Source organism: Diabrotica undecimpunctata, chromosome 10 (assembly GCF_040954645.1).
Source record: "Diabrotica undecimpunctata isolate CICGRU chromosome 10, icDiaUnde3, whole genome shotgun sequence".
In the NCBI taxonomy this organism is placed as follows: Eukaryota; Metazoa; Arthropoda; class Insecta; order Coleoptera; family Chrysomelidae; genus Diabrotica; species Diabrotica undecimpunctata.
The window spans coordinates 33004041-33017884 of record NC_092812.1 but is presented as its reverse complement, the minus strand read 5'-3'; the positions used below and the strand labels follow the sequence as shown (position 1 = coordinate 33017884).

At 38.5% G+C, this 13844-nt stretch overlaps 1 protein-coding gene across 1 annotated transcript in view; it reads right to left on the bottom strand.

The window, feature by feature from the left end:
* Window positions 1–13844, bottom strand: part of LOC140452384 (lachesin-like) — a 294235-nt gene that overhangs the window by 134892 nt on the left and 145499 nt on the right. Inside the window, exon 2 of the mRNA XM_072546600.1 lies at window positions 1220–1326. Within this exon, the coding sequence (XP_072402701.1) occupies window positions 1220–1326 (107 nt within the window). The remainder of the gene's footprint in view (window positions 1–1219; window positions 1327–13844) is intronic.

The window sequence follows — 13844 nt, the reverse complement described above, 5'->3', positions numbered from 1 at the left end:
TGTTGAATGTTAGTGAGTTTTTGTGGAGTTAGTGTATCTGACAGAAGCTGAAGCAGCAAAATATTGTAAGTCATATTTCTCTACTTATATTCCAAGAGTCACTGTTCAGGCCAACGAGAGATTCAGTTTATCGTAAAGAGAAGATATTCCAAGAGTCATTTTTCACTCGGGCCAACGAGAGATTCAGTTTATCGAGAGGAGAAAGGCTATCATAATTTGAATGATTTGTGCTTTTGAAGGAGATCATTAAGGACGATATACTTGCAACAATCTGTGTAAGATTGCTGATTACATAGGGAGCGGTTGAGAGGAGATAATATAGTCTACAAGGAACAAGGATTTGGACCACTCATCATCAGAGAGAGATATTTTGTTTTCTGCAGTTTTTTCTTTTATTGATAACACAATTTTTACACTTAATTTAGAAAGGATATAAATATTTTGATTAGGAGAGTTAGAATAGTTCGGAATTTTGAGATTTCAATTAATATTGTTTGTACCATAAATTTTGATTGTTCACGTACGGAGAACAAAATTTTGAGAATCCTTATATGAGATTTGTTTATTGAAAACTTTTGAGTGTGAATTATTTCATTATTTTTATTTCAATATATAGTGTTAGATCATATGTGTTTTTTATTATTCCGGTATTCTCTGGACCTTACCTTTCACATGTAATAGCATAGATATTGAAGCACGAATTTAACCCTGAGATAAAAGAATTAAAAATTGTGATAGAGTCATAATCATATCATTTAAATAATTTTAATTAATCAAAAAATTTAATTAGCTAATTATTGCTTGGCGCACCAAGACTTTAAATATCACAATAATATATATATATATATATATATATATATATATATATATATATATATATATATATATATATATATATATTAGTAAAACCTATATTTTTTTAATCTTAAAGATTTTTGGTATCACTAATACCTTTTAAGTTTAAAAAAAAAACGTATTTAATCAATAAATAAATAAATATTTATTTAGTTTGAAATATACGAGAATAATTTTAGTTAATTTCTAATAGTAATAAGCCAAAATATTCAATAGAAGACACAAAACTAACGAACCACCCTGTATATACATGTATTTTATTAAACATGAAAAGGGTCTTAAACAAGTGCCATGCCATAGTTTATCTCTTGAAACATAGAAGGGGACCGTAGTGAAAATCAACTAAGGAGTCATGTTGACTTACCTTGTACATTTGTAAATTCTTTACTGCGCAAGCAAATCTGATGTTCCTGCCTGCAGCTACGGTGATGTTCTGGATAACATCGGTGAACTCGGGTTCTTCCACAACCGCTGAAACAAGGGCGACATAATAATGAGACTGCTAAATCCTGTGTACGCTGTTATGTAACAGATAAAATTTAGCTTCAGTAGCTAGTTGCCACTAATATTAGCACAATTAATGTCAGGAACGGCACGGAAATCTTACAGTTTTTACTTATTGGTTATTTTAGTAAGAAAAAATGATTTCGCATGAAGTCAAGATTGTTGAAATTTAGTATTAGTAGGGTTTTTCACATTGTATTTATATTATTCTAATGCCACTGTCAAGTTAGTGTGATATATGACAGTTTGCAAATGAAATAATGTTAATAAAAACAACACTATTAGGAATAAACATTTGCTTATTTTATCTTCAATAAATACTTATATAATTCACAAAAGGTTATGGGCCCAGACACAACAGTTTTGTAGATAAAATCCACAAAAAATAGAAAAAAGTTCTTATTAAGAAAATACTTCCAAATTCCAAGGCCGAAAAAAAAATCGAGAAAATGGATTTTGTACGTAATATTAAACAATTAAATGGAGAATCGGAATTGCCAATGTGGAAAAGTAAATGCGAGACTCAGATTTTTTTCTTTATCGTGGAATATTGGAGATGATGTATCAACACACATTGCAAAGTTAAAACGAATTTTCAATGAGCTAAATAATGGACTTGAATTACACACAAATTATAACTAGTTAGTATGAAGTTTTAAGTCTAGTTGGATGCTATTAACTGAAGAACACAGAACTCTTGATGAACTAGTTTCTCAACTATATCGAAGATAATAGCAATTCAGAAGCTCTAGTGGCTTACCACTAGACCCACTTACCACTTACCAAGCAATCCCACTATATCCAATCGTTTTGCAATTACTGTAAAAAGGAAGGATATTGGGTCAAAGTTTGCAGAAAATGGATAGCTGACGGATATTGTAAATGAAACAGTAGAAAACCTAGACTTTCAGAAGTCAAGTCGACAAGCTTGGTCCCTACTGCGGTAACTCGGAAGTAGCAACCCACCCGTTCGCCAAACCAACCTAGTAACTCCAGACCAAATAGCTACGCACATAGTGTCAACCTCTAGGGCACCTCAAAATCGTTTACATACAATTAAAGTTAAAAAAGACCTCAAAACTATAAAATCTAGTCTAGCACACTCAACAGAATATTCCAACCCATTTAAGCATGAAGAAATATCGCAAGCCCTAAATGAAATGAAAACAGGAGAAGCGCCGGGTTTCGACGCCATTCACGCTGAGTTCCTCAAACATAGCGGCAGATTCACTAGGCAATGGCTCGCAGAATTCTTTTCTGACATCCTTCAAACGGGAAACGTCCCCCACCAACTCAAAAATGCAAAAATCGTCGACCTTTTAAAACCAGGGAAAAGTAATAATTCACCGAAAAACTACCGCCTCATCGCACTCTTACGTATGGTGTACAAATTGTTCGAAAGACTGTTGTATAATAGAATCAGCAAAACCATATTCCAACACTTACCAGTGGAACAGGCAGGATTTCGGCCAAACTGCAGCTGCGCAGACCAGGTACTCGCCCTGACCAATTATGTGGAATCAAACTTTCAAAAGCAATTAAAAACAACCGCTGTCTTCATCGATCTATCTGCTGCTTACGAAACTGTGTGGCGACAAGGAGCAATATATAAATTAATGCGAATAATCCCATGCAGAAAGACCACTGAGGTTATTAACGCTATGCTATCCAACAGATGTTTTAAAGTTATATTGGGAGACAAGACTAGTACCCAAAGAAAACTGAATAATGGACTTCCACAAGGATCTGTGCTGGCTCCCATGCTTTTCAGCCTCTACATAGCAGACATGCCAGAAACCACATCAAAAAAGTTTGGATACGCAGACGACTGGACGCTTGCCGCACGTCATAAAAAATTCGAGGTCACTGAACGCATTATGACAAACGATTTAAATGCCCTAGGGAATTATTTCCGCAAATTTAGATTGCAACCCAATCCAACTAAGACAGAAGTATCCTGCTTCAATTTGAACAACAAGATGGCCAACTATCAACCTCAAATCCATTTTGAGGATAGACTCCTTAACTATAATAAACACCCAAAATACTTAGGTGTTACACTTGACAGAACGCTAAACTTTAAAGAGCATCTTACTAAGACTACTGCAAAACTCCGAACTCATAACAACATCCTGCAAAAGCTCTGCGGCACTACATGGGGCTCCTCAGCACCCACACTTAGATCGACAGCATTAGGACTGGTATACCCCGTAGCGGAATACTGTGCACCAGTATGGATAAACAGTCCACATACTCACCGTGTTGATGTCCAACTCAACCAAGCCATGTGAACTATATCGGGCACAATCAAGGCCACGCCCACTTACTGGTTACCAGCTTTGAGTCATATAGCTCGACCACCCACCCGCCGGGAACATGCCCTTATCAGAGAATTTAGAAAAATCAATACTGATCCTGAGCTCCGCTCCCATGTCGGAACTTCCGCCAGAGACATGTTATATATATAGTTATATTATATGTTAACTATAGACGAGATGTTGGCAAGCTTTCGTGGCAGATGCGGATTTAGGCAATATATATCATCAAAACCTAACAAATATGTGATTAAAATTTTTTCCATGGTTGATTCTAAGCTATTTTACACAGGCAATATGGAAATTTATGCAGGACTGCAGCCCGAAGGTCCATTTCGTATCAGCAATAAACCAGTAGATGCAGTCAAGAGATTAGTAGAATCTAAAAACCTATCTACAATTCAGGACTAAATTTCACTGCTGATAATTGGTTGACCGATCTAAGTCTCGTCAGTGATTTGCAAAAGAACAGACTATCATATGTAGGGACAGTCAGAAGAAACAAACGTTAGCTACCACCTGAATTAGTAAGTACGGTAAACAGACCAATATAATCTAACTTTTTTACTTTTAGTGAAGATTGTACACTGGTATCGCATGTGCCGAAGGAGGGAAAAAACGTAATTTTGATGACGTAGTAAATTCAGATACGCACAAGCCAAAGATAATCAATTATTACAATCAGAAGAAATCAGGGGTTGACACTGTAGATCAAATGGTTCGTACAATGTAGCCAGAAACAGCAAAAGGTGGCCTATGGTGATATTTTACGTCGTCTTGAACGTTGCTGGGATCAACGCACAGTCCATTCACATGCTAAATCAGAATTCAAAAATACGACGTAGACTCTTCATTCGAAACCTTTCAAGTCAGTTATCGTCAGAGCAAATAAAACAGCGATAGGATATTGTTGTGAATTTATTAATTGTTAAGTCTTTAATTTATAATGTCTTGTTCTTATCTTAATTCATTAAAAAGCACAATGACTGATATTTATTTATTTTCACTAAACATACATAATTTATTAAAAAGCGAACGTAACATTTTATCGCGAGCGCGTCGTCCGAATTAACTGTCCCTTCCAAATAAAGTTCCGTTATTATATACCAGTGCCGTTATCTCGAAAAATCCAAAACCTTCGATGGCGAAACGGTAAAGGCAAACTGGATTTCCCTCGCACTGGTTCTGGAAGGTCGCTCAGGTAAATCGAGGCCTCTCGTAATCTCTACAACATATTAGAATAAAAACATGTTTTAAAGGTTAAAAACTATGACTCATATTTTTACGTAACATTGCCCCCCTCTCAAAAGATGGTTCCTCCTGGAACCTTGTTGGGACTAGAACTGGAACGGTATGCTGGTATCGGCAACTGGACCCTCTTTTACAACTTCCAGTTGTATAAAAATGACAAGGGACGGTTTTCTCTCCGCACCAGTAACTATGCGGATTGCAACAGACTAACACCTGGACTTCGGTGTCTTTAAAGATCTCCTCCACCATATTTCGGATAACTCTCCAATCTAATTGGCGGCACTCCAACTTTGGCATGGCTAACTTTTGCACGTCGGACTCTAGTACGTGCCCTCTCAATTGAAGTAAGGCTTCCCATACATCTCGGTAGGTAGGTTGGTCACGGGCAGTGTCTTTTGTTACCAGGTAGAAAAGGTAACGTGATGCATCTTGGAGTTTCAAGGTTTTACCGGGAGCTGGCACTTGGCATTGAAGTTCTGCAACTCGACCAAACTTCCTTCGAAAGACGGATGCCAACCCTGGTGCGTCTTTGATACTGGCCGGGATGGTAAGGGCCAGCGAGTAGTCATCGGGGAGCGCGAGTAGATCTTGCTTTTCTTCAGTGGTAACACCATGTCTCGCTTTACCGGTACCTCCATAGGCACCCACGAATTCCTCAAACGTGAGGTCAGACACATCTTGGACTTGGTTTACTTCCACTTCTTCATCTACGTCGTGGTCACCTTCGAAAGACGCCAGCCGGTTATGGTGTACTATCATCGGCTTCCCCCTCGGAATCTTGCTTATTCGGTAGATGACATCGTTGATCTTCTCCATGATGAGGTATGGACCTTCCCAAAACTGCTGCAATTTGGGAGAACAACCTTTTCGCTTCTTGGGATTATACAGCCATACTTTGTCGTTCTTCTTAAAGCAACCCTTTTCGGCTTGTGTATCGTACCGTTTCTTCATTCGGTCGCTAGCGATCTGAAGGTGGGAACGGACCAACTCATGTACATCGTCCATTCTTCTTCGTAATTCGATCACATAATCTTCACCTGCTACATCTTCTCCAGGTCGACACCCAAATTCTAGATCACAAGGTAGTCGCATTTCGCGTCCGAATAGGACTCTGGCTGGTGTCTGGCCCGTTGATTCGTTAACAGCAGATCTGTAGGCCATTGTGAAGAACGGAAGGTATTGGTCCCAGTCTCGCTGATGATCCGACACCATCTTTGTCAAATACTTGCCAACTGTCCTATTCATTCGTTCTACCATACCATCCGATTGCGGATGATACGCGGTAGTTCTTGTTTTCTTCATGCCTAGTCTATCACATATTCCTTGGAATAGATCACTTTCAAAGTTCCTGCCTTGGTCACTATGGATCTCCAAAGGCACTCCAAATCGGCTGATATATTCTTGGATCAACTTATCTGCAACGGTGGCGGCCTTCTGGTCTGGAAGTGCATAAATCTCGACCCACTTAGTGAAGTAATCCATTACTACCAACATGTACTTGCCCCCATTTTCACTTTCTGGAAATGGCCCTGCAATGTCCAAAGCTATTCTTTCAAACGGGCTTCCAACATTATATTGTCTCATAGGAGCTCTCCTTTTCCGGTGAGGCCCGTTACTCGTAGCACAAATAGTACATTTCTTACACCAGTCTTTTACGTCGTCGGAACTGTTCATCCAATAAAACCGTTCCCGAATTCGCTGAAGGGTTTTCCTTACACCAAAATGCCCTCCCGATGGACTGTCGTGTAACTGACGAAGTACTTCGGCTATTCTGCTCTTTGGGATCACCAACTGTCTTCTTTTCTCTGAACCGTCATCATTTTCCAGGACTCGTTTGAGCAAGCCATCTTCGATGATAAATGAGTCCCACTGGGCCCAATACGTCTTAACTACTGAGCATAGGTTTGATATTTCCTGCCAAGGTGGTCGACGGTTTTCCTCTTTCCATTTTCGGATTTTCTGTATAACTGGATCTCTCTCTTGTTCTTCCCTTATCTTAGTAGGCGTCCAGTCGTCGTTGACAATCGTCGTTCTTAGCACTGCTGCTTCCTTGGATTCCGTTTTGTTGCAGTGGGAACACTCTGCGGGGCATGGCCTTCTGGAAAGAGAATCAGCATTTCTGTGGCTAACTCCGGCTCGGTGCTCAATCTTAAAATCGTATTCTTGGAGTCGTTCGATCCACCTGGCTATCTGACCCTCTGGATTCTTAAACTGCATCAACCACTTAAGGGCGGCATGGTCGGTTCGGATTAAAAACTTCCTTCCATAGAGGTATTGATAGAAGTGCTCTACTGATTTAACTACTGCTAGAAGTTCTCTTCTCGTGACGCAATAATTCCGCTCAGGTTTTGAAAGAACTTTACTAAAATATCCGAGGACTCGTTCCTGTCCTCCTTGAATCTGAGACAGCACTCCTCCAATTCCCACATTACTTGCATCCGTATCTAAGATGAACTCTCCTTCTGGCAGTGGATACCCCAAAATTGGTGCTGTTATTAAATGCTTTTTCAACGTTTCAAAGGCATTTTGGCAGTCTATATCCCAGCGGTATTCTCTTGCTTCCTCTGTAAGTCGCGTTAATGGCTTAGCGATATCTGCAAACTTCTTAATAAACCTCCGGTAGTAAGTACATAGTCCAAGAAAACTTCTCACTTGATGTTTGTCAGTTGGTTTTGGCCATTCCTTAATGGAATCGATTTTTCCCTGATCCACGGCCACTCCTTCTTTACTGACTATATGACCCAGATAATTGACTTTACCTTGAAATAGCTGGCACTTCTTGGGGTTTAGCATCAATTGGGCAGCTTTAAGTCGATTAAAAACGTTTTCTAAATTCCTCAAATGATCTTCGAATGTCTCCCCCAAGACGATTATGTCATCTAAATAAACCAGGCATGTTTTCCAAGATAACCCTCTCAACACATTTTCCATAAGCCTCTCAAATGTCGCAGGAGCATTACAAAGTCCAAATGGCATAACGTTGAATTGCCACAATCCAGATCCTGTGGTGAAGGCTGTCTTTTCTTTATCGACTGGGTCCATTTCTACCTGCCAGTATCCAGACTTCAAATCTAAAGTAGAAAACAATTTACTTCCAGCCAATGTGTCCAACGTGTCATCGATCCGAGGCAGAGGATAACTATCTTTCTTGGTAACGTTGTTCAGCAAACGGTAATCCACACAGAACCTCGTCGTTCCGTCTTTCTTCTTAACCAGGACCACCGGAGAGACCCATGGACTCGTAGAAGGTTCTATCACCCCGTCTTTCTTCATTTCCTGAACAATCGTTTCAGCTTCCTCTCTCTTCGCCTGTGGTAATCGTCGAGCTGTTTGACGAATTGGCTTAGCATTACCAGTATCAATTTTATGCTTAACAACGGTAGTTCTTCCCGTCTTTCCTCCTTTCGGTACGAAAATATCACGATACTGCCGAAGAAATTCCCTTAATTTCCTTTTCTCCATCTGATTTAGAGACTGTCCTGCAACTGCAACCATTTGGTCGAATTTGTCGTTGGAATTATCAGATGTTGTCGCCTGACGAATTATGGATGTCACAGGTACACAAGTTCCTACTTTTGTCTCTTTCTTTATGGTCACTGGGTAGTCGTTGACATTGATAAGTCTCACAGGAATTTCTTTAGCCGAAGTCACCAATTCCTTTCCAATTATGATTCCACGGCCAACCTCATCGTCGTGGTTCCAAGGCTCCATCATAACAGGTCTCCCTTCGTCTACAATTCCCTGTAGTCGCGCTACTATGATCGTTTCGCTTCTCGCAGGCACGACTGTATCTTCTGTAATGGCTGCTTGCACAGTGTTGTCATTATGTGGATGGAGAAATACCTCCTCGTTGCCAACTTTGATTACCTTATTCTTAAAATCCAATTGGAATCCATGCATATTCATTACGTCCATTCCTAATATAACATCCTCTTCGATGTCAGCAACTATAACAGTATGGACAAACTTTTCTGCCCCAATTCCCAATTGTACCTGGATTTCTCCATGAATGTTGGCATTTTCGCCTGTAGCGGTCCGAAGTCGTAACCTCGTTGGTAACAGTTTCTTTCGGCTGTTTATAACTGTCGGGCGTATAATGGTTCTGGTCGCTCCGGTATCCACCAACAACGTATGCTTTTTACCATTTATGTCTCCATCTACATATACACTATCTTCACGACATTTCAAAGAAGCTATTAGTATGAGAGGGTCTTTGGAAAAGTTCTGGGTCGAAGCTGCCCCCCTAAGGCTGACCCGTTCTAGTTTTCCTGATGGTGAGTTTCTTGATTTGCGTCGTACCTAGGGTGCTTACAGGAGCTTCGTACGTGTCCTATTTCGCCACAATTCCAGCATCTGATGGTCTTCGTTTTCTTGTATGTCATGCTTTTCATCATATTAACGAGCTGGTCAAGTTTATCTTCATCTCCTTCCTCTTTTACAGTCCTAACTTTACTGTACCCGCCAGAGGCCTGCGTAGCTGACTCGTATTCGAGGGCGGCGGATAGGACATCAACCAGCGTCTTGTGACGAGCTAATCGCAGTGTTCTCTGCATTTCATGATCACGAAGACCATCAATAAACGTTTGAACGGCCAATTTTTCCATCATGTCTTCGGGAGCTGTTGGATAAGCATATCGTACTAATCTGGCAATATCTACCTCATATTCTTGAAGAGCCTCATCTTTCTTCTGTCTACGATTTTTAAGCTGTGACTGATATACATGCTCCAAATGTTCGTGGCCATATCGCATATTTAACCTCTTCTTCAGTTGTTCGAAATCATCGGTCTCCTCTACGGCTATGGTCTGAAGCACATCTAAGGCATCTCCTCGAAGGGCGATAGTCAGGTTTACAGCCTTTTCTTTTTCAGACCATCCATTTGCTCTTGCGGCTGATTCGAACTGTTTCATGTAGTTGTTCCATGATGATTTTCCGTCGAAAGTTGGGACTTTAACATGAATAGAACCTCCACTTCCTTCAAATTTCGGCCGTGTCTCCAACTTAAATTTCGTCTCGTCTTCTTTTATCTCCACTGTAATCGGATTGTTACCTCTCTCTGCTGTCCCTGTTTCCTCCATCTTCCTTTCCATCTCTTTCCATATCTTTTCTTCGAAGGCCAACATATCGGCAGCAACTTGGTTTTTTAACGAAGACACTCTATCGTCAAGAGCAGATATCTCTGAAGTGACTTTAGAGATGTTAGCAGAAACTTTGCTTTCCAGAGAAGAAATCTCGTTAGAAACTTTGCTTTCTAAAGAAGCGATTTCGCCGGATACTTTGTTCTCCAATGATGCGATGTCGCCGGAAACTTTGGCTACATCACCAGAAACTTTGGCTACATCACCAGAAACTTTGGCTACATCAGAAGAAACTTTCGAAATCGACGAGAGGACAGCATCATGCTTGTCTTCAAATATATAAGTTTCTGGATCTAGTCCTTCTTCTAGCAAAGCGTTCTTTAGTCGTTGGACTAACTCAGCCTTTTTTCCGGTAGAAGCTAATTCTCTGTCTTCGAGATGTCTTCTTAAATTCGTCACTGTGAGCTCATAAATCGTAGCCATTTTCACAATTTATTTTACGTATTCACTTGTATTATTATTATAAGTCTAATTTATGTTCGATCTCACTCTGACACCATTTGTTGTGAATTTATTAATTGTTAAGTCTTTAATTTATAATGTCTTGTTCTTATCTTAATTCATTAAAAAGCACAATGACTGATATTTATTTATTTTCACTAAACATACATAATTTATTAAAAAGCGAACGTAACATTTTATCGCGAGCGCGTCGTCCGAATTAACTGTCCCTTCCAAATAAAGTTCCGTTATTATATACCAGTGCCGTTATCTCGAAAAATCCAAAACCTTCGATGGCGAAACGGTAAAGGCAAACTGGATTTCCCTCGCACTGGTTCTGGAAGGTCGCTCAGGTAAATCGAGGCCTCTCGTAATCTCTACAACATATTAGAATAAAAACATGTTTTAAAGGTTAAAAACTATGACTCATATTTTTACGTAACAATATGACTACAGGTATTCCATTGCTCAGTATTCCAGACCATTGCAGCTTCAGCTTCAGAAACATAAGGAGGAGATTTCAACCAGTAGGGCAGATCCAGATGTTGCTAAAACGGGTAATAAAAGAAGAAGGTGTTATTCTTGCTATGCGACAAAGACGACGCGTTTGTCCAAATACTATTGTAAATGTTGTACCACATTTTTATGTCTTGAGCATAGCAATATTGTTTGCAATTGTTGTTATAATCGTTTTACTAATCCTTCCGCTGATGAATCCGATAAAGTTTAGCTAAATCTAATTATGTGTTTGGGTAATTTTTGCCTTAGATTAGTAACAATAATAATAATAGTTATTACATGTTTTTATTTTGTTATGTTCTTAATACTGCATTTATTTTATTTTCTCTTGACAATAAATTAATTTAAATCCGCTTATTTTTTGATTAGTGATGTTCAAAATAAACGTTTCTTCCGATCTCGATCAGTTTTTTTTTTCAATCTTATTGAAACATTAAACTTAAACGAATGTATCTCTGAGATACACCGCGACCTGTATAGTACACTTTATGACCGCGACCTCCGAAGGGTTAAAAAATTATAAAATTAAATCATTTAATTTTTGATACAAAAATTCCGAGCCAAATACCTATTGTCCAATTCTACCCCCTCTCTTTACTGATATCAGTATTTACAAGATCAGATTGTATAAAGTAATCATAACGAATAATAAATAGTCGATTATTAACATTAAAGCTATCCTTAACGTTGCCTGTTAAAAATGGTAGCTCGCCATTTAATGGCAAAGGCGAACAAATAATTCGCAAAGTGACATGTTCTCCATATTGAAGACGACAAGCTCTCTGCGGGTTCGAGGGTGGATATCCTTGTCAAATAATCTCCGTGATGTGCCTTCACTGCCATAAATATATATTTAGAAAACTTGAACATTGTGTATTCATCGCAGGTACATGCACGAGCGTAGTTATAGAGCGGAATTACTTATAAGAATGAAATTAAGGCTTTTGATGTTTTATTATATTGCTCTACTCTAACAGAAAGTTTTAAAGCAAATGTAGTATTGACTTCAGTAAAATACAAACACAAAATTTTATACAGTTAATTGAAATGTCAAATATAAAGAAGTTTAAAGCGTTCATAGAGTTCTATAATAAGCGCACATTCTTCTCCTGAGGCCCAGGAAACGACCTTATAAGCAGTAATGATGAACTATGTAACTACTACTTGATTTTTGTTTATTCACATAAAGGTAAAGCAGGAAAACAAATCCAACTGCAATGGAAAACTATAAGCGTCCACAACAAAGCGTTTTTTTTATAACAGAGGAATATTTTTTTCAAATATTTTGCAGGACAATATATTGCTGCAATTTCAATATATGATTTACGATATATATATTAACAGGTGTTACCTACATTTTATTTATGTATTTTTTTATTTTTTTTTATTTATTTATTTATAAACCTAAATAAAAACCTTCTCGCAGCAGGACTACAGATCGCAAAGAAAACAAGGACTAAAGAAGACAAAATAAGCAATGAAACTAAACAGCTAATGACGGAAAGAAGACAACTACTAGTTCAAAACAAACGCCATACTCAAGAATACAGAGAACTTAATAAAACAATTAGAAAAGAACTAAAACGCGACATACAAAAATGGAACGAGAACTTAATAGAGCGGATCATTGAAAACAACAGAGGCTTAAAATGTCTAAGACCCGCACTGGGAGTTCAAAAAATCATCAAAATTAAAGACGCCAACAATAAGAAAGAGAAGGACAAATATAAAATAACAAATATTGTCGAAGACTTCTACACATCCTTGTACAGCTCGCAAGGCCAGCCTAATGAAACAACAAAGGAGAACGTCAAAAGAAAAATAAAAAACGTGGGATCAGAAGTACTACCAAATATAAAGGGATTCGAAATAGAAAGAGCTTTAAAAGAGCTAAAAAATATTAAAGCTCCAGGACACGACGGTATAATTGCCGAGCTCTTGAAAACAAGCAAGACATTAACAATCCCTGTACTAACAGAGCTATTTAATAGATGTCTCCATAATAGCAAGATCCCTAAAGACTGGAACGAGAGTCTAGTAATACTCTTACACAAAAAAGGGGACAAATGTGATCTACAGAATTATAGACCTATATCGTTGCTCAGTCAAGTATACAAACTATTTATGAGAATTATTAACAACCGGTTAACCTACAAAATGGACAATTACCAACCGGTTGAACAGGCTGGCTTTCGCAAAGGATATAGTACATCAGACCATCTGCTGACAATGAGAACATTGATAGAGAAGGCAAATGAATACCAACTACCCGTATTTCTTGCCTTCGTCGACTATGAAAAGGCATTTGATAGTATCGAGATTTGGGCCATAGAACAAGCTATTAATAATTGTAGAATAGATTCGAGATATAGGCAACTAATACATAATATATATGAAAATGCAACTAAGATAGTACAACTAGACGAAAATACAAATCCCATCCCCATTAAGAGAGGAGTGAGACAAGGAGACGTAATATCGCCAAAACTTTTCAACCTAGCCCTAGAAGACGTCTTCAAAACTATAACTTGGTCAACCTATGGTATTAACGTTAATGGCAACAAGTTAAACCACCTCAGATTCGCTGACGACGTAGTGATTATAGCGAGCACATTCGAGGAACTGCAAATTATGATGGGGGAACTAGCAGCCAGCTCCCAATACGTCGGCCTAAAAATGAATATGAAAAAAACAAAAATAATGACAAACACAGATGACCCCAGACGTATAACTATAAATGGCAGTGAGATAGAACAAATCCAGGAATATATTTACCTTGGCCAAATCCTGAGACTTGACAAAGAGAACCAAAGTACGGAAA